General features: G+C 34.3%; 1 protein-coding gene across 2 annotated transcripts in view; it reads right to left on the minus strand.

Annotated features, from left to right (window-relative positions):
• Positions 1-20518, minus strand: part of LOC147388778 (TOM1-like protein 9) — a 28384-nt gene extending 7866 nt beyond the window's left edge. For both annotated transcript variants that reach the window (XM_086419861.1, XM_086419860.1), the window contains exons 1-5: positions 20179-20518; positions 18469-18547; positions 7948-8046; positions 7744-7857; positions 7324-7469 (exon numbers count right to left, since the gene is read on the minus strand). In XM_086419861.1, the coding sequence (XP_086275987.1) occupies positions 7324-7469; positions 7744-7857; positions 7948-8046; positions 18469-18547; positions 20179-20279 (539 nt within the window). In that variant the 5' untranslated portion in view covers positions 20280-20518. The remainder of the gene's footprint in view (positions 1-7323; positions 7470-7743; positions 7858-7947; positions 8047-18468; positions 18548-20178) is intronic.
• Positions 20519-22239: the final 1721 nt, after the last annotated feature.

Below are 22239 nucleotides of genomic sequence, written 5' to 3' on the forward strand. Positions count from 1 at the left end.
TTATTTTAGGTGTATTGGCTGGGTTGCCCAATTATGTCATCTTCATAGGTGGGGCTTTTCTTTCAAAATCAATAGACTAGTGAAGATTTTTATACCAAAGAATTTTACAAGTAAATCAAACGTCTTTATTAATCAAAATTTCGTCCACAATAATTTGTTAACATCCATTAACAGGGCATACTAAAAAGGAAAGAGGAAGAAAATGGAGGATGCTAATCTTGCCCTCCTCAAACTAATGTGGTTGTCTGGTACACTAATGGCCACTGCCACTTGGGAATCAGACAAGGTAATTGGGACAAGACCATTTTCCCTTAATCAAACCAAGATAAAAAAAAGACAAAAAAGCAACACAAACGGAAGATTTCTGCCCCTATTAGTAGACTAGGCAAAGGGGCAAGAGGATTTCTATGTTTACATCCGGGAAGAGTACATATGGATGGCTGAAGTTAACAGAAGCCATTAACTTTGATCAAAATTCCGAATAGGTTGGTGCCGACCTCAAATGCATCCAATCTCCCTTTAGGCATACTTCTTTTGGCCTAAATTAGCCATACCTGATAAGCTATGGCCTGGAGTTCGCCCCCCTTCATATGCAATCTAAACAATGGAAGGCTATTTAAGCCCCTACCATTGCATTAGATACATTGTAATATGGTCGAAGGCCGCCATTTTCATTGCGAATACTAGGAGAGGAGAACTTCAATAAGCATTACCGAACCTTCCTCCATCTGCCACCTCAATCCATTAGGACCCCATGTTTACCTTATCATTGTTGATAACTCTAGAGAAGCATCCTTCTTCGACGATATTGGCTTCATGTTAATCAGTCATACCAGATTTTGGACGCATCATTGGTGCCTGGAGTTGCGCCCACTGACGGCTAGTAATAGCTGTCCTGACTTGGATAAATATCGAGGGAATTCTATTTCATCTCTGATCCCATGATCTGTTTCGAAAAATTGGAGAGGCTATAGGAGGCTTCATGGAAGTCACGAAGAGGCGATTCATGCCTCCCAGGAAGGGTGCACATTCAATCCATTGTTAAAAGGAGATCCAAAAGATTAGTCAAGTTTAATTGCTTGTTATGTTTCAACAAGATTAGGATTTGTTTGAAGAAATATAATTAGTTAGGGGCTTATGACTATTGATTATAAGTTAAATTATATTCAATTTGGTATGCTTAGGATTAGTTTCTCAAACCTCTATAAACAGAGGATTATGGAAAAAAAAAATACCATATTCAATGACCGAATTGAGTTGCATTTTATTGAAAAAAATCACAAAACTAAAGTTTGTTTTAAGTCTAAAATAGTAAATCCCTAGATCTTTGACAATGAGTTTCCTTCTCTTCATTAATCAGCCTATCTCCTCTCTTTGATCAACTCAAACTTACTCTATCACCATGCTAGATCCCTTTATTCTGGAATATTTTGTTTTGGATCTTCCACATTATCCTAATTCATGATGCTCAACATACCTCGATTTCGGCTTCCCTTCCCTCATGTGATAAATCCAAACAAATACCAAAAGTTAAAATGTTAATTTAACCTCTAGAACCCCATAGAGGTGTCTTCCCTCTATTGTGCTTTGGAATTCTTAGGGAGCTGATCCAACACCTTGATGAAAATATCTTTGTTGACCAAAGCTTTTGGGCCTAATCACCCAAATCGATCCTTAGCATCATCTTTTCCCACTCCCCTTTCTCCTTCAATCCACAACTTGAGACTAGTATTACTTCAAATGTTGATTTTCCGCTTCATCTTCTCTTAGTCACTCCCCCCTAGGTCTAGTTACCCCCATAAGATGATTACTCTACCATGACTTGCTTCTCACCCAACACTTCCAATAATATAACATGATGGCTATACTTCTCTCAAGATGGTACCCTATATATGATTCATGCCCCATTGTTCTATCCTATGTCCCCTTTAAACGGGGGAGAAGCACTACTCCTTGATTATGCATCTCCAAGGCTTTTACTTTCCTCACCCCCTTATCATATGATAAGAGTGCACCACCTCCATTTTGATTCCCACCCCCAAAAGCCTTGTGATTATGTTTCCTCAACTACCAAAGTAGTCTAGAGAAAAAAATTGTGTTCCCACCGGGTGCAGCTAGTAGGCTTGAATCATTCTTCTCCAATCAAGTTTCCTTCACCAACATGACTCCTGAAAGATTACATCCTTGGCTGGGTCAAATATTTTTCATTAGAAGACTCTTGAGTACCACTTTTGGGAGCCAAAAACTTGCATCCCTCATCCATCATCCACACGATCCATTAGGATTCACATTACCATCATCATCAGCGAAAGGTGTTACCTCAGTTTCAATCCATCAAACTCAAGATACTCACACAAGTACCCGATGCTCCACGTAACTGCTCAACATTGAAGTGAAATTCTCCATGAAATATCTTAAAGAATATTCCTTCAAAGGATTCGAAGAAGCTGTTTTGTAAAATCTATAAATAGACTCCTTTCCACCTAAATGAGGGGAGTGAGGGGGAACAACCAGTTGTATCTACTCTTCAACGTGAAACGGCTTCATGAATCAGATGTACTTGAAAATTTGCAGGGAACCTCATTAAGGTATAATATCTTCTTTTCTCTTCATCATTCACTTGTCTAAATTTGTTTCTTGTCGTGCACGTTTTACGAGGCATTAAACAACCTGAAAAATGTATCCACAATTTGATTTCGTCTACGGGGGCCTATGAGTAAGAAGTTGTGCTCTCTTTCTCTATTTGTGTCTGCATCTGATCATGATGAAAACCTTCAAATTTGAGCTATTTTACTACCAAATACCCAATATCAAGCGGTAGATTCTGATGTTTTATTTTGTGGATTCTTGGATTTACTTCCTTATTTGATGGGAAAACAACCTTGCAGATGGATTTTGGATATTCAAGCTAGCACGAGCAAGGCCTAATCAAATGTTGAGGCCAGTTGCATTCAATGTGATCAATTTTGATGTGGATTCTTGGATTTACTTCCTTATTTGATAGGAAGACAACCTTGCAGATGGGTTTTGGATATTCAAGCTAGCACTAGCAAGGCCTAATCAAATGTTGAGGCCGGTTGCATTGAATGTGATCGATTTTGATGTGGTGATGGGTACAAGAAAAGTATGTTGGTGTTGCCACTTCCCTTTTGCTGTTCTTCGAGAGGGGTCCGTATTTCATCACTGGTTCAAGAAATTTACCAACAAAAATAATGCCGATTGCAGCAATTCAATGGTGTGGCTATCAACCACCTCATCTTCATACCACTATAACAATGCTCTCCTTTAGGCACAAACCAAATCAGATCTACCTCCTTGTGGCACTGTTTAATGCCATCATCACATTTCAAGCCCCTCACTTCAAAGATCTACAAAAATGTAATTCATCCTTGTCTATGTACATCAACAGTAGGTAAGATGGATTAAAACTAGCTTTTCTTTTTCTTCCATGCACTTAACAACCGTAGGTTGATTACTTTCTCTTCAAGGTATGTGAGAAAAAATTTATGTGAGTTTATAAACTAAACTAGAGTGTATTCACTCTTCTTATAGCTGAACCCCTAGCTCTGACTCTATTGAGTCAAATAAGGTTTGATTCCACCGAGCCAAGGGATCCAATTTGGTTAATAGGTCGTATCCAAGTCCAAGTCAATCGAGTCTAGGAGCTCGATTTGGTTAGTAGGGGTTCAACTCTCGATTCATAGGAGATCTGATGTAGGACATCTACACGTGGAAGACCAGAATTTTCAGATCGAGTTGACTCATTCAAAGATGGTCAACTCGGGTTTGACCAGCCTGGTTCGAGTTGATCTGGTTGAGTCCATACTCAACCTAATTAGGATTTCAATCCTACGTTCTATGTCAAATTTAAGCTATTTAGAAATTGTTTAGTTAGTTTCTATTTCAACTTTAGGAAGTTTTTATTTTTTTTAATCCCAAATTTGTTATAGGTTTCTATTTTGTTCTAAATTCGTTTTTATTATTTAGGTTACAATTAGAAGTGCTTAGAAGTGTCCAAATTAGATTTTAATGGGTTTAGAAAGCTAGTATTATGTTACAGATAGGTTAGAAATGTTACTTTTTAGTATTTTAGAATATTTCTAAGTTGATTCGATGAAATTATCCATATAAAGAGCTTTAAAAACGAAATTCAATCAATTAGAAACATATCAATTCAATTATCTTTTCTCTCTTAATTACTTTTCAACTTTATACCTTATTTTCTTTTAAGCTATTGCTTGTTTATCAATTGAATCTATTGATTCAAATTGATTTTGTGTGCTCCATTGAATATAATCTCTTAATTTTTTTCGAATCTATTGATTCACACGCTTCCGCTAAGTCAAGATCAGACTCGACCAAGTCAAGGAGCCTGATTTCTTAATTGGGTCTCAATGGGCTTAAACCTTAGACCATAAAAAATGCACACTTTCTCTCTCTCTCTCTTCATGTCACTTCATATAAAAAAAGAGGGAAAAAAAAAAAAAACAAAGCATGCAACTCTCATTTCTCAAGTTATTGTTTTTGAATAAAATTTTGTAAGTGCCTCAACAATTTTGATATGAGGCACTTACAACAAAATCAAAGGCACAAAAATTGTTACATCTTGATCACGCTTTGAAACTAAAGTTGAGGTAATTTGACGTCTCAATGAGAATTGATCCATATTTACTTGTATATTCATTTTGGGGGCATAGTTTGAGGAGACCCAATTAAGGGGGTTTGCTCTCTGAAAACCTAGATAGAATTTTATTAAACTGTTATCAATGTCTTGTAAAAATATGCACCACAAAAAAATAATTTCGACAAACAGGTGATGAAGAGAGAACTAAGAAGAAAAGAGCAAGCTTTGTTGACAAGGTTCTCCGCAAATTCTCGAGTAAGTCCCTGGACTCATTAAACAATCTTACTACAAATAGTAATACAATTGGCTGCCCCTTCTCATACTTTAATTGGAAGGAGACCCATTTATAGATTTACAAAGCAATTTCTTAAAATCATCCAAATGAATATCGTCTGAGATATTCCCTAGAGAGTTTCACTTCAATGTTGAGCAATTATGTGAAGCATTAAGCACTTGTATGAGTATCTTGAGTTTAATGGATCTGAATTGTGGTACTTCTCATTGATGATGATGGTGATGCGAATACCATGGTGTCACGTAGATGACATATAAGGCATGCAAGCTTTTGGCACCACACCATTTATAGAGGCCCTACTTGGGAATAATACGAGTAAGGTTGGAGGAGGGTAAGAGATAAGGCATGGCTGCCACTCTACCTTTATTAAAGTTGATAATTAGACTGCCCCCCAATGATTTTTGGGCACTTATAGAGAAGACCCTCCGAGTGTCCCTTTTAAGAAAAAAGTCTCATAATTGAGTTCGATGTGATCCCTTCCATTGGTTCAATGAGCCTTCATTATCCAACTTCTCCCTTTTGGGTAACCATCCTCCCCAATGATCTCAATAGCTTTTCCCCTCACTTTCTCCATTTTATTAAAGCCTGATTTGTTACCCTAATTTGGCCATGTTTCACAATAGGTGCATAGGTCGGTCATTGTATGACCTAAGATCCCACCTTTCAACCTTCTTACTTGTACCAATGGCCTTTATCGACAAAACCCTCCATGCCAACTGGTTGGGTATATGCCCCATGAAACTTTTCTCAAACCTTGTGCTTACTTCCACGTGGAAATCACCCATATTGCATTCTACCAGCCCAACATCACATTTGCCAATGAAAATATGGGAATCTGAAACATGATTTGCCAATTCACACCCTCATGCTTCTCGATCCCCATGATGAAGCTCAAATTATTATTCAATAACACAAAACTATTCAAAAAAAAAAAAAAACAAGGGAATCACCTCAAGACTTCAAACTTTGACAATTCTTTGAAAATGCCCATGGTCTAGAGGTGGAAGAAAATCCCTAAAAAATTTAGCCACATACAAATTACGAGGACACTATCCTCCATTCCCATGTAAAAAGTTGGCCACCATCTCTTGCTCAATATCTTTGCCTTTCCATATCTTAAGGGCACTGATAAGTGAAAGTTTGTCAATTGTCATTTGAATCAAAGAAGAATAGAGTCCTATCTCCCGAAAGGATGTAGAGTCAAGGGAGACTAACCAAACACATCCTTGATTAATCTACCAACTGGTTTCCATGGTCATTTTTGTCAGAACGACTTCAATGACCATGATCCTCCACGTGGAAAAAAGTACTCCCATAACTCATGTATCTTGTTATTGATTCTTTTCAAGTCCTTTACTACCTCAACGGAGCCTGCTACCATCACCAACGTGGCAAGAGTCGGTTTCCTACTTGAGTTATGAGAGGAGCATTTTGAGGTACATTGAGTTGAAGCACTAGGGAAAAGAGTTGCTACAACTTCATAAATTAACTTCTAACCCTGCCAGTGGGTGCCTTCTAGAACAAACAACAATCTCAACATCGAACTAGAGCTATCCTCGTAGATGGCCATCTTTGAAAAGGCTTCTTTGTCGTTAGATCTCTTCTCCGCCAAAGGTACGTGTCCATCATTGAGTTTTTGAAAAATGACATCCTAGTGTCCTTCACGGCACCCACCACAGCAAAAAATGCACATTCCAATGATCAAGAACGTCGCTTCCTTTCCACCATTCGCGCCCTCGAGGTGGAAACCCTAAAACCGGATGGATATTGATCCTCTACTACCAATATCATACATGGCCCAATCATTTAGAAAATACTTGAAGTTGTATTCTAATCCACCAATAATTCGTCCCTCACTGATAACTGCTTAGCTAAAGGACTCGTGGAGAATCAACCGAAACTTCTAGCGAGTGTGGCCATGTCTGGTCAGTAGTGTCCACAGAGGCCGCTATAAAGTGGTCTCTTGTTCAATAGTAGTTAGTACAAAAGAGTCATACTCAATCCTAAGGTGAAGAGAATCCATATTCCTCATCCTGCTACACTTGTTAGGCTGTGTTTCTGAAGTGCCTCACTTGTTATGCCCTATGTTAGACATTAAGAAACAAAAAGTCTTATATTTTATTAATCCAGTTTGATATATGATGGCCTCATTCTTTTTCAGTGACTTGATGACAGGAACAAAATTATATATGCAGTCTTCGAGATCTACTAGTCACTTGTAGTAAGGGAACAAACACAAACAAACCAAAAAAAAAACAACAAAGTAGGAGAGTAGAGAGATGATTATAAAGATGGATGAACTATTAAATGTGCAAGTCACTACAAGGTTGAACTTGCATTAGTAAGACTATTTTTTTTATAGGTATATTTAGTAAAACAGTAGAAAGAAGAGCAGAAGGTATACCTCAAGGATGGAAAATCAGAATCATCAGAAGACTCAGGTGCCTCTAGACGCAGATTTTGAGGATAAGATGTCAGAGGCTGCGTTTGTGGAGGAGTAAATATGGGTGCAGACCTCTCAGGTCTCTGAGGAAATACTGCTCCAGCACGCTGAGACATAAGTATTTGTCTTAAAAAACTAAAACAAGTAGTGACTATCATTCACATACAGAAGCTGTAGAAGCAAACTCAATAACAACATAATTCTCCATTTAGTCAGCCCTATAATTCTAATATTCAAGAATGTGAAAACTGGAATTGAAAAATTATAACATTTTTCTGGTACTTTGATTGGCAATTCAAACTCTAAGAAGATACGGATTAACATTTTAACTCCTTTTCTATGTGAACAGAACTATTCCAGGTACTAAATCTCAAATCGTACCACCAAATCCTGGTATGCAGCGTAGTATTGTGGATATCTTGCCCTTGATCCTCCAAAAGCTTCTTGCCAGGTATCTATCAGAGTTAGTATCTTCTCCTTAACGTGGAAATCAGGCTGCAAGCATGTCAAAAACAAGAATATAAAAAGGCTTCTCTAGGAAATTGAGACACAAAAGAAATGCCAAAACGCATTGACTATTCAAACCTTCTTTTTTACTATCTTCACCATCTCATGAAGAATGTCTTTCTCTGCAACATGCATATGGACAATGTCTCCACAATTCTTTATAACTGTCTCCAAAAGCTAACATGCAGCAAACAAAACAAGTACAGCCAGATTAGCCTTGTGTATATGGATAAAGCTATTCACAGAGTATGGGACTAAGAAATAAAAATTGCCACAAAGACAAAAAATTGAAGTACCCAACAAGTAGAATACAAGAGCCGTTCTGAATAAATCAACATTTGAAGGGAGACAGCTATTGGGTTTTCTTTACTAAAAGTACATGAGGATACTTGGTCAGAACTTAACTTTCAATATAATAATATGCTAAAGCATAGAGATGCCCCTACAATTAGAGAAAAATTCATAAACTGGAGAAAATAAGATAAAAGAATAAAGTACAAAGAAACCCCAGAGACTCTGTATTAGTTGAGTAAACGGAATCTTTACTCCTTAGTTAACTAGTCAAGCCAGCAAAAATATTAATCAACCTTTCATCAGATTAAATTAGACCGAGACAACCTGATTTCTTATCAAGTCATATCAATTTGGTTTAGTTTTGACTCCATTTGATGATTTTTAGTTAATGTAAGTTACTGGTTATTCCCTCAATGTCTTACATGTTTCTACAAATATCTTTGAATTGGATAAAATAACAATACCCACATATGATTCTAGTCTTTTTCTAATACTTTTTTTTTTTCCTTTAGTAAAAGAACGAGGCTACCCCCCCCCCCCCCCTCCCCCCTTTTCCCAAACCACACACATACAAAACACAATGAACTACCAGTAATCTTATACCATCAAATCCACTTTGTAATGCCCTGAAAATTTTATCTTGAGGAATAAATTTTATGAAATTTTCTGATTATTAATTAAAGTTGTGATGGGATAGTTTGTGAGTCAATCATGTATTGTTTGTAGGTTTAGAACTGTCGAGAAACATAGTTTTGCATGAGTTTGATTTAATGATTTAAGTTAATTGATCCAAAAAGATATTTTAGAAGAATATACATGAATATAAAGAGCTACTTCATATTCATTTATGTTGAATCTATTGAGAGAAGTTGAATCTAAACCTTGCTTGTTTATTGATGTTGTATTTAGGTTTTGATCTCACTAGATAGTGAATTAAAAACTAGGACTAGTTGAATAAAGATTTAGAACGTCTAGTTTAGAAGCTAAGAATTGAATCCAATGACGTAGGGAACTTTCAATTTCTTAATTATAGTCTTAGATTTGTTTTAAAAATTGTTTTTGTTTCAAAGCAAAATGATTATTTCAAAAAATTTGTTCAATGTACGTATTTTGAAAAAAAATTTATGCATGTTAGTTTAGAATTTGGATCTATCGATGTTGTATTTATGTTATAGGAGATTTTGTTTATTTACATCAACATGCAACAAAAAGTTCTAATTTTAATTAGTGTTCTATAAAATTGCTTTTGAAAAAAAAAAAGATTTTTGAAAGAAATTTTATTATGATGTCAAGAATGGTTCAATTAATTTTGTAAAAGAATTTCAACGTTTGGACCAGTGGGTAAAAATTGATTTTTCAAAAGAGATCCTGGTTGTATGTTATTGCTGGTATTATTGTACTTATCGATGCCTACGGTGTATGAATACCTAGGCACATTAGATAAACTTGTGTGATCATGAGGTGTACTTTATATTTCTAGATTTAGCTCGCATGATAGCAAGGTGTACTTTCTTTTCCTAGATATAACTCACGTGATCGCAAGGTGTTATTTCTTTTCCTAGTTTTAGCTCACGTGATCACGAGGTGGATGTTGTGATAATATGATATTTCAGAGAAAGACCGAGTATTCATACTAGTAAGTGTTACTTTTCAGTTTGATTTATGTTTTTGAAAATGAGAATAGCTACCCTCTAGTTGTTTCCGTTGCTGCACTGGCCACAAAATCAGAAACTAGCGGTGGGGTTCCACACAGGTGGTTTGCCTTGCTACCCTCTTTCTCTATTCTAACGTACTATCATTGATTGTATATTATGTGGATGTCGAGATGATTTACGGATGTTTACATTTACAATATTTCAGTTAAGTTATTTAAATGCAATTATTTCAGTATGTTAATTTGATTGTTTTTGTAGTGTTGATCTTATTTGAAATAAAACCTATATATTTTTAAAACTGCTTTTAGTGTGATTAGTATGCATATTAAGACTATGATTTAGAAATATATGTTTCTTTTTGGGTTACTCCCTTGCTACCCACCCTTATCAATTATCTTAGTTCTTAGGAAGTTCCATGATTAGGTTTAGGATTGTTGCAGTTTTAGGATTAGTAGGTTTGTGTGTTGTGAGCTTCAATAGATAGAGTTGTTGGTTTCTATTGAGAGAGCAGGTTAGTATATTCTTGGTAGTACATGCCAATATTTCCTTCAGTTATATAAAAATAATGGGAGTTGTGAGAGAGAATTGTTGCTTTTGTTTATGTATTGTATTTAGTTATTCTTCTACTGCAATATATGGCATCATTTTTGAAATTGCTGAGTTATATGTGTTTGTTACTGCATGAGAAATATCTCACACCTCGAGATTATAACACTTAATCATGGGGATGCGTGTTAAGATTTTGGGGAGTGACAAAGTGATATCAGAGCTCATTATTAGTTCTGTATCAAACCAGAGCTCAATGAGTCTAGAAGTCTGTTAGAGTCTAGAAGTCTGTTAGAGTCTAGACAAGAGATATGAATAAGATGTTTAGGATTTCACTAGAATCTTGGAAAGCTATCAAGTCATGTGACAAGCAACTTTCTTTATATTTTAGGTTTAACAGGGTGGGCAAGATAAGAAATTTTAAAAATATAACCCCAAATTTAGACATCATAAAAAGTTTTGAGCAGCAATGTTCATGGTTAGAATGTAAAAGAGATATTGTTGAATAAGAAACTGGTAAAGTTAACTGAAAGATAAAAGCTTCACATATATTTATTGTTATGAATATGATTATTTCATAAGTAAATAATTTAAGTTGGAATGACTAGAAAATTGGAGATTGATTTGTCATAAGTTGAAGAAAAAGGCAAGAAATAGCTACGTTGTTTAGTTAGATTCAAGATGAGAGAATGAACTAGACTCTTGATGCCAATACACTTATGAATTGAAGACAAACTAGAATTGGGAAAAATTAGAATCAGAAAGATGATGACAAATGGAGGAAGTAAGATAATAATTGTGGGATCAATATATTTATAATTTTTATTATTGATTAGTCAGTTGATTAATTAATTGTTTATTTTGAAGCAAAGGAGTGGATGGAGTACGACAATAATTATGCGATTGATACATTTTATGGTTGATGATGATTAGTTAATTGATCAATTAAAAGTTAAATCAATGATGATATTAAGGTTCATTATTTGGTTAGGTGTGTAAGATTATTGGAATATACGATAGTATAGCTTCGTAGTAGTAAAGGATATTGATTTATGATTTTGACATGTGATATGTAAGGATATAGTATAGGATGCAAAAAAAAAAATGCTATTGTGGACACATATATGATAATTGAATGATTTGTGATAATGTATAATTATTTAGATGACTAAAGTGATAATATTAAGGAGGGTATAGTCACGATTTTGGGAGTGGTAATAATTTAAAAATGGGTCAGACGGAAGATAAAAATGATAAAATCTACAATGTGTAATAAGAAATATTGAGGCTTAAATAAAGTATATTGTGGTTTGAGTAATTTTTACGTTTTAGTGATAAAGGTATTTGATTTCCCAAGTATGGTGAAGAAAAATTACTTAGGTAAATTGTGTTCTGATAATGAATTGGGGAATATTGATTGATATTGAGATTAATTGTAATACAGAAAAGAAGGGATATAATATTTTTGTAGAAAAATTCTAGCCTAAGATAATCAATATTCTAGTAGAGAGTAATCTTATTTAAGTAAATTTGAGGACAATTCCAAGAAAGGACATATTTTCTTAATGTCTGGATATGAGATAGATCGTATCTTTGTATGGCATCGACGATAGCTTTGTAAAGCATTTGAGATCCAATAATTGGGAGACTTTGGAAAAGACTAAGGTCTTGGAAAGCCAAATACCTCTCTAAAGGGGGGAAGCTTATGTTGATTAGGAGAACTCTATTGACCATCCCGATTTATTTTCTTTGGTTGTTTTCAATCCCGAAGAAGATAGAAGCTTAATTAGAGACTTTGGTGACGAATTTTCTTTGGAATGATAAAGTTAGTAATCGAAAATCCCATATGGTTAACTGAAAGATTATTTTTCATCCCAAAAAAAAAGGGGGGCTTCAAATTAGGAGATTCTCATTAGTGAACAAGGCCTTACTAGGAAAATGATTATGGAGCTTTGGGAATAAAAGGAATGGTTTGTGGAGGAGTGTTATTAAGGATAAATATGGAGAGGATGTTTTGGTCTCACATCCCATTTGCAATTGTTGAGGTTTATGAAAAGAGAGGAATGAACGTATCTTTTAAGGAGTCGAGAACTCTATTAAGATATCATCATTAGCATCTTAGGTTTATTATTTTATTGGTGAAAGCTTTCAAGAATTTTTCTTTAAAGATTTCTTGTTTGGTGGGATTTAATTTGTAAGGAGATAAATTAATTTGTCTTCATGTTTCTCTTTGAGGCCATCTTGTCAATAAGATCTTTTCGCTTATCAAAGAAATGTATGGACTCAATAAAGGAAGGAAAGCTAAGGTTTTAAATGCAATGATTTATAAACTTGAAATTTTTGATACTGAGGTTTTTGCCTGACAAAACTCTTAACTTATTGGTTAAGAAGATAGATGAGGTATTAATGTGAGTAAAATTAATCAAAGATTTGTATCATTTTGGGAATTCTAATAGAGAAAAAAATTGAATTTCATGGAGAATTATAGAGGATTCTGTAGAAAATAGAAGATGTATAATTGAGGGTAAGACTGTTGTTAAGACTAAAAAACTTTCTAGTTAAAAATATATATATGAAGAAGGGCCAATACAAATCCTTGATTTAGAGTTTGGTGAATAAGATATTTGATGCATAATATAGGTTGACGAATAAGGTCTTGATCATGATATTCTTATGAGATAAAAGTTTTGTGGAAACATCGCAAATTCGCAATATTGGACAAGAGATAGATATGTGAAAATAGAACTGGATATTAATCATGAGGACTATTTGAGGAATGATATACATTCTTAAATTAATTTCGAGGATGGAATTTTTATCAAGGAGGGAGGTTGTAATGTCCTAAAATTTTGTTGCGTATCTCAAGGAATTTTTTATATGAAATTTGATGATTATTAATCAAAGTTGTGATGGGATAGTTTGTGAGTTGATCATGAATTGTTTGTAGGTTTAGAATTGTCGAGAAACATAGTTTTGCATGAATTTGATTTAATGATTTAAGTTAATTGATCCAAAAAGATATTTTAGAAGAATATATATATCATATTCATTTATGTTGAATCTATTGAGAGAAGTCGAATCTAAAACTTGTTTGTTTATTGACATTGCATTTAGGATTTGATCTCGTTAGAAAGTAAATTAAAAGCCAAGACTAGTTGAATAAAGATTCAAAACATCGATTTTAGAAACTAAGAATTGAGTCCAAAGAGGTAGGGAGCTTCCAATTTCTTAATTGTAGTCACAATTAAAATGTATGTATTTTGACAAAAAATTCATGCATGTTAGTTTAGAATTTGGATTTTTCGATGTTGTATTTATGTTATAGGAGATTTTGTTTGTTGACAACAACATGTAACAAAAAGTTGTTGGTTATGTCTTCTATTCTTGTATGTGGAGGGTTGTTGTGGATTCAACCCGGATCTTTTGAGATCCGTTAACGACCCACATGACCCGTTTACGGGCAAAATATTGGGCCCATTTGGTTTGATTTTGGATCCGACCCATTTAACCTCTTTGTAACCCTAAGTATATAAAGGGTAAGAGATGAAACCCTAAAGGGTGTGTGAAAGATACGAGAGACAGAGAGAAATTGTAACTGCGTTCTTCTTTGGTTGATATAGTGAAATCGCCATTTTCGCCCGTGGACGTAGGTCGATTCTTTGATCGAACCACGTATATTTTGTGTCGTGTGAGATTCTTGTGTTCTTGCTTGATTTATACTTCGGATCATAGGGTTAAGTCTAACAAAAGTTTTAATTTTAAAAGGTGTTATTTAAAATTGCTTTTGAAAAAACAAAGAAATTTTATCCTAATGTCAAGAATGGCTTTATTAATTTTTTAAAAAGATTTCAAGATTTGGACTGGTAGGAAAAATTAATTTTTCAAAAGAGATCTTGATTGTATGTTATTGATGGTATTATTGTACTTCTTGATATGTATGGTGTATGAATACCCAGGCACATAAGATTAGCTCGTATGATCTCGAGGTGTGCTTTATATTCCAAGATTTAACTCGTGTAATCGCGAGGTGTGCTTTATTTTCCTATATATAACTTGCGTGATCACGAAGTGTTATTTCTTTTCTTAGTTTTAGCTCGCATGATCATGTGGTGGATGTTGTGACGATATGATATTTCAAAGAAAGACTAGGTATTCATACTCATACTGAGTGTTACTTTTTCAGTTTGATTTATATTTTGAAAAAGTGAAGAGTTTCGTGTTTTCAAAAAGAAAAACGTTTAATGCTTCGTAAAAATAACGACGTTTAATGTTTTGAAAAAGAGAATATATATATATATATATATATGGGTCCCGTTCAGCACCAAACATTTTGGCAAACATTTTGCCCAACCATTTTTGTCCTACATGGGTTAGAAGTTTTGGAATGGACTGATTTTTGGTGAGGATGATCTCTACGGTGAGGAGATCATCCTCACCAAAAATCAGCCCATTCCAAAACTTCTAGCCCCATGTTTACAAGTTGAAAAATCATGGACCGTCCATTTTTGATGGGGTTAGAAGTTTTGGAATGGGCTGATTTTTGGTGATAATGACCTCCTCACCGTAGAGATCATCCTCACCAAAAATCAGCCTATTCCAAAACTTCTAACCCCATAAAAAATGGTTTACAAAAAATGGACGGTCCACGATTTTTCAACTTGTAAACATGGGGCTAGAAATTTTGGAATGGACTGATTTTTGGTGAGGAGGATCTTTTAACCGTATAGATCATCCTCACCAAAAATCAGCCCATTCCAAAACTTCTAACCCATGTAGGACAAAACACGTAGGGTAAAGTGCAGGGTGCCGAACATTTCCCATATATATATAATTTTAGAGAAGAAAATAATTGTTCTTCTTATTCATTATAATGCTCGAGTACAAGGTACAGATAGCAAAGAATACTAACAAATCTATAACTTACTTTCCTATAAAAGAGGAAAATCTAATTAGAATACTAACAAATCTGTAACAAACTTTCCAATGAAAGAGGAAAATCTAATTATTGCAAAAAACAGAAAAATATGCCTAATCATAATCTGAGATACTAACTCAGATTTTATTTGAGAGAAAATAAAATATCCTAATAGTTTTCCTAAAACTTCGACGATATTATATATATCTTAAAGGTTAGAAAATACCTATAAAGAATAGTTGGTCATAACATTCTGGATCGACACACTACTCTAGGATATAGATTGAGATGTTTGATCACTCTAATAGTAAGGGATACTTTGAAGATCAGCACTGCTCTAGATATCCGAAAAATTCTCTTCTACCTTTAATAGAGAATAAAGTGTAAAGGTAGTGTCTGTACAAGACTAGAGTTATTTGAGGTTCACATGCACATCAAATGGGTATAAACGAAGATGGCTAGCTAATGATCATTCGTAGTCTAGAGTAGTTGCCACATTATGAAGACATGTTCCATTATGACCTTGGTCAAACAGCTAACCTGAACCGGATAAACAGCTACCCTCTAGTAGTTTGTCTTGCTGGCCACAAAATCAGGAACTAATAGTGGGGTTCCACATCGGTGAAGTATTGGAGCATATAAGTATCTTGATTGAGATATTTATATCGATCGTGATCCTCAACCTCTATTCTAACACATTATCATTGATTGTATATTATGTGGATGCCGAGATGATTTACAATTGTTTACATCTACAATATTTTAGTTAAATTATTTAAATATAATTATTTCAGCATGTTAATTTGATTGTTTTCATAGTTGATATTATTTGAAATAAAACCTGCATATTTTTAAAATTGCTTTTAGTGTAATTAATCTGTATATTAGGACTCTGATTTAGAAATATACGTTTTGGGTAACTCCCCCATTACTCATCCCTTCCAATTATCTCAATTTCAGATAGTTCCAGTGATCAACGGTCAACTTTAAGATTGTTGTAGTCTTAGGATCAATAGTTTTGTGTGTTGTGAGTGTTAGTAGATAGAGGTGTTGGTTTTTATTAAGAAAGCAAGTTAGTATATTCTTGGTAGTTCATGCCAATATTTTCTTCTATAGTCTCAGAATCAATAGGTTTGTGTGTTGTGAGTGTTAGTAGATAGAGGTGTTGGTTTTTATTAAGAAAGCAAGTTAGTATATTCTTGGTAGTTCGTGCCAATATTTTCTTCTATTATATATAAATAAAGGGAGTTGTGAGAGAATTGTTGCTTTTGTTTATGTATTGTATTTAGTTATGCTTCCACTATAATATATGATATTATTGTCTAAAATTGTTAGAGTTATATGTGTTTATTGTATAAGAAATATCTCACACCTCGAGATTCTAACACTTAATCATGGGGATACACGTTAGGATTTTGGGGCCCAACAATTTTTTATTACACAAGACTATTGTTTCATACTTTTAATTTTTAATCAAGAAGGCTTCCAAGTGCCAACAGACTACAAATAATATGTTTTCAATTGTACATATCAATACAAGTTCTATGTTATGTTATACAAATATTTTCCGAGTGAAATTCACTATGTTTGCTTTAAAAACACATGCATATAAATCCCTACTCTCATATCCACTCCTAGCACCATTACCGATTGCTTTGAACAGGCCTAAGAGTTCTACAGATAACAAAATGACATAAAATCATGAAATGTGGCTGAGAATGCATGTCAGACCAGACTTCCATCCTCCTCTATTAAATAAAAGAGACTCTTCATAAATTGGACGGTCAATTGATCAATCGGGCAGCCAACCACAAAAAAGAAATGATCACATCTTGCATTTCTCGCTCCATGCCATAGATTTTGTCATCTTCATCCTCCTCAAAGCCTTATCCTAAATATTTGGATGCTGTAGACTTTATATTGTATAGAATAGCACATAAATAACCTTTGCCTTCTAAAAGTTTCTCTTTTGCAAGAAGTGAATACATGTTAACATACTCAAATCAAGCAAAGAAAAGAATAATCAAATCAGGAATTTCCCACTCCATGCTGTACACTTTATATTTTATGGAATCAAGAACCTCTGATTTCTAAATTTTTTCTAATGCAAAAGAAGTGAGTACCATGGCTGATGTGATAACTCATTATCCATAAAGAAGAGTCAAGCCAGCCACTTGTTTATCTCACTGGTGGCTATCCAGTCCCACTAGTCAATCCAGGAATAAGCACATGTATACTTTACCACTAGCACAGCTGTTGTGTAAAGCTGGGTACAAACACGCAACATATAATAACATTATTTATTACCACCATTTATCCTATCTCAGCTTTTTATATAACTGGGAAACCATGTACTCTCCCAAAAGTTCATCCCTTCACAGCAATAAACAACAGGGAAGTGTAACCAAGAAACATTGGCATCGCTATGCCTAGTATATTAAAACCATTAGGCATTTAAATATATATATATATGTCAGCGCTATAAAAGATGTGAGATGCAAGGCGTAAGCTTCCCATGCCCACCTTTTACCATAAACACCTCAATTTTTCACTCCATTAAATCACTAAACAATTGTTCAAGAGCATTAAAGTTAATGGCTAATACCTTTTTATCTCATTCAAAATATAAATGTAATCCTAGATGTTTAGTTTTTTAATAGCCTCTGAATTTTACTATAGTTGAAAAGGCCATCGACAATGCCAATGGAAGAGATCAATTGGTGAGCCCTAGGTTAGGGTATCAGGGTCTATATCAATTGGCATCTAGATCCCTCTCCATACATGAACCCTGCTTGGTATGTATTTATGTGTGAGCCAGACTCCCCAAAAAGGAATTGCTCATGAACACGGGACATAAACCTCACTGGGTATACACCACTAGAAGAGTGCCTCGAGGCCAGAAAATTTAATTTAATTTGTCATCTAGCTAGGTATCACATATTTAATGGGATAAAAGTGAACTCTTTTCAGATTTTATCACAATGTGGAAAAGGGGTGGTGGAAACCAAAATGCAACATCTATTTGCTAGTAAACATAAATATAGACAACAAACCTTTTAACATTAAAAAGAAACATCATACAACATCAAGTGTCATTATATGGATAATAGAACTGAAGTAAAGATAACAGATTTCAAGAAATACCCAGCTCAAAACAATCAGAAAGAGAGTTTAGTCTGTGGTGCTTACTGTGAGGGTGAGAAGTTGAACCTTTGGATTCCTACTTCCAAGGCGCTTTTTAAGGCCCTTAACAACATCTTTTGCTTGCCTGACAAACCATAAACCAAATTGATAGTTAAAAACATTTCTTTTAGGGAAAAACGAGACGAAAAAATATTGGCATGCAACATAAGCAGAAAACTGCATTTGTGCATCACCAATAAAACTGCTCTCCGTTAAGTTGGCAAGATAAATAATTATTTCAGTTTGGAGCCTTCTCACTGGAATCAAAACAGAGAAGCAAATTGATGTTGCAGCAAATCGATATATAAATTGTGAATTTGTGATTTGCAAGGTAGTGTCACACTTTAATTTGATCATTTTCTATAAAGATGTTGTAGCACAAAAACCAACCCTAGCTGAGACTAAGCACAACTGAAATCTCTTGATGGCCGAAAGCTAAGTAACAAAGACATGGAGCTTAAGGGTTTATGTGTAGACACATCGATACATAAATTGTGAATTTGTGATGTGCAAGGTACTATCACACTTCAATTTGATCATTTTTTACAAATATGATTCTAAAAAGAGGCCTGGACTGCATCTGCTCATAGTGACAAAGTTGGAATTTGAGAAGATTCGGCAAAACTCAGCTAAGTCAGAGGAAAAATCAGAAAAAATAAAAATATAATATTACTTATGGATAAGGGTGAATTACTATTACGTTAGCTGAAAATGAGTTATTTACGATTCCGGCCACTTTTCATTTTAATTACCAAAACGTGAACAATCACATTTTCGTTAAAAAAAAAAATTCAGAACAAAGTAACTATTTTGCAGGTTTAAAGTGAAATTGTCACTTCAAACCTGCAAAATAGTCACTTTAAAAACCTCCGAATTCCTTATTGTTCACGTTTTGGTAATTAATATGGACAGTGAGCTGGAATCGTAAATTCCTCAAAAGTTGATCACTTTTTCGTAAATATCTCTATGGATAGTATAAAAACGTATATTTCAAATATTAAACAAATTACAAGACTTCATATTAAATATAATATAAAAATGTACTTTTCAAACTTTGTGAATAAGTCAAGATTAAATCACCAATTGAAAGAATCGTGAATTGATCATGCCTTATTAAAAAAAATTAAAAAATTGGGGAATTTGTCACTATGCATCTGCTAATACTAATTTATGCAGGTGTTATAGTTGTTTGATAATATAGATCTACCTACCTACATATCTATATATATAGGAAGTTCAATAAATTAAGTAAAAGATTCAGATTGTATATTAAAAGAAAGACGCTTTCCAGAACCAGAACTACTGGTCCAAAGATTAAATTCAGCCAAGACATCAGCACTAAATCCTGGACTCTGTAGAACATTTAGCTTATTTATTGTCTTCTTTCATCTAAATTCTCCAATAATTTTAACAGATTTAATTAACATTTTTTTTTAAATATAATTAACTAATCTAATCAAGTGCATCTTATCTCAAAATGCCATAATCAGGTGACCAAAAAGCAAACAACTTTTCTTCTCCAAAACTCCCAACTGTTGGATCAAATTCACAGATCTTCCTCAATAGATCAATAAGAGAGTAAACCAATAAAATAAAAATCAAACTATAAAGCAACTACTTCTCCCGATCCAAAAACTAATCGTTAGATGCAACACAAATTCAAACAAAATGCAGCAGAGAATCACAAACTACAGATTAAACAAATCAATCGAATACCCTGGATCTCGATTCAGAATATCACAGATCTCGATGTTCATCGCCCAATCGGGACCGATCAGCATATCACTCGTCGCTCTTTCCACCAAAGAATTCACCATCGCTGCAACTGAAACCGATCCGGAAACAACCGATAAGAGATAGGAAATCGAAGACCGATACACAGATTTCCTTCGAGATCAAACCGAATTTCGATAAATCTCAACGCGAGTTTCTTGTTTCCAGTTATTTGATTTTGAGATCAAAATTAGAGAAAGAATAAAAAAAAAAACTAGGTCAAAAAATGCTCTCGCTCTCTCTCTCCTAATTTCAAACCAATTCTTAGCTTTCGGTCGCACATTTCTTTCTTTTCAGGTTAGGCAACAACGCAACCCAAAAAGGTCAGTGTTGAACCAATCAAGGATATCCACGTATCAGAGTATTTAACTTTAGTTACGATATAAGTACACAAAAATTTCTCTATTAATCTTAATGAAAGCAACATCTGAGAGTACATCACTACGTAGTGCCTATCTATATAGACATTTGCGCATGGATTCCACGTGTCGTTTTGTTAGTGGGTGGAATATGATTTAACGGAATGATTGGGTAAATGTCGTGGGCCGTAGTAGGGTCCATCCAATGTGTACCTGTCTATATCAAAAAACATGCCTGGCGGTGTCGTTTCCCTGTGTTTATTATTTATTATTCATAAGAAGATATGACGTTAGTGGGGTACTGGACGAGACATCTTACGTAAAAACCCATCACAAAAAGCCCATAAATATTCAATAAAGTGTCGGTTGTGATCGTTGGATGCATTGACTTTTGGAATGTATAAGATTTTCTTATTTTGACCACTAACGATAATAGTTTCCACGTGGCATATTTAAATAAACTAATCCTATTTTTAAGAGTGGTCATAATATGATACACCTCGCCAAGTGGCATACTAAAATGACTTCATAAACCGTAGATATATACGTCTCGAGATACAAGGCTGCACTTCCCCATTAAAAAGTGTATCCTAAGACTTACAAATCTATGATTCCGAACTTATTCATGTCATGGAGTCATTTGTGTATGTCACCTGACGAGTCATATTATCAAGACTCTAATTTTTGGTGGACATTAAATTCAAAACTATGGTATTATCATGCCTAACCAAATAAACTAGGTGGTACCTATAAAGAGGGCAAGGGTGAACGAATCTCAATATTAATACTCAAACCCAATCCATTAATAATTGCATTAGTTTCGGATTGGATCAAACTCAATTATATGAAACTCAGGCGTCTAATTGTTATAGATTCCAATTTTTACTTGAAATTTCTAGGTTTGGGAGATGATTACTTTATATAATTACATATTATAATTATATACATTTTCATATTTTATTAGATTGAGAACGAGAGATGATTAGTCCATAATTGATATGATAAAGTATTTGATTGCATTCCATCAAAAATCCAAATCCTCAATTCACATCCAAAGTTATGAGTTTGGAAGTTAGAACAAATCGGATTTCAGGCCGTATCCTATCCATTAATAATTATATTATATTGATAAATTAAAATTTGATATTTCCAGGCCTCTTTTAATCATTAGCAATCCATATTATAACACGATTACATGACATGTGATTTGGAAATTGTGGTGATTGTCGTATACGTTCTCCCAATCCACCACAATCGTTGACCTGGGAGTGACCTTTGCCACAATCTCTCCGACAGTTAAGTTAGCAAAAGGATTAGAAAACTATTTTGGTGTTTGAATCTTATTTCTCATACCTCCTTATCGATGTGGCTTGGGGTACTTATAGAGTTTCTTAGCATGTATCCTTGGAGGATATTGTTCTTTGATTCCTTCTTTTCGTTATCGTCATTGCGACTCCTCGATCTTTGTTGCCGTTGGTGCAAATTTCTCCTTGATAGGATCTATTACGATTTGTTTCGGATTTTACAACTTATATCCAAGTTTCTCGTTGGTCGGTGAACAATCCAAGTGTCATCTTGTGGTTAAGTTACATTTTTTGCCTTCCACAGGAACCATCATCTGGTTTCATCTCCTATGAAGATCAAC

This window comes from Akebia trifoliata, chromosome 12 (genome assembly GCF_017979445.1).
Source record: "Akebia trifoliata isolate Shusen 1 chromosome 12, ASM1797944v1, whole genome shotgun sequence".
Lineage (NCBI taxonomy): Eukaryota > Viridiplantae > Streptophyta > Magnoliopsida > Ranunculales > Lardizabalaceae > Akebia > Akebia trifoliata.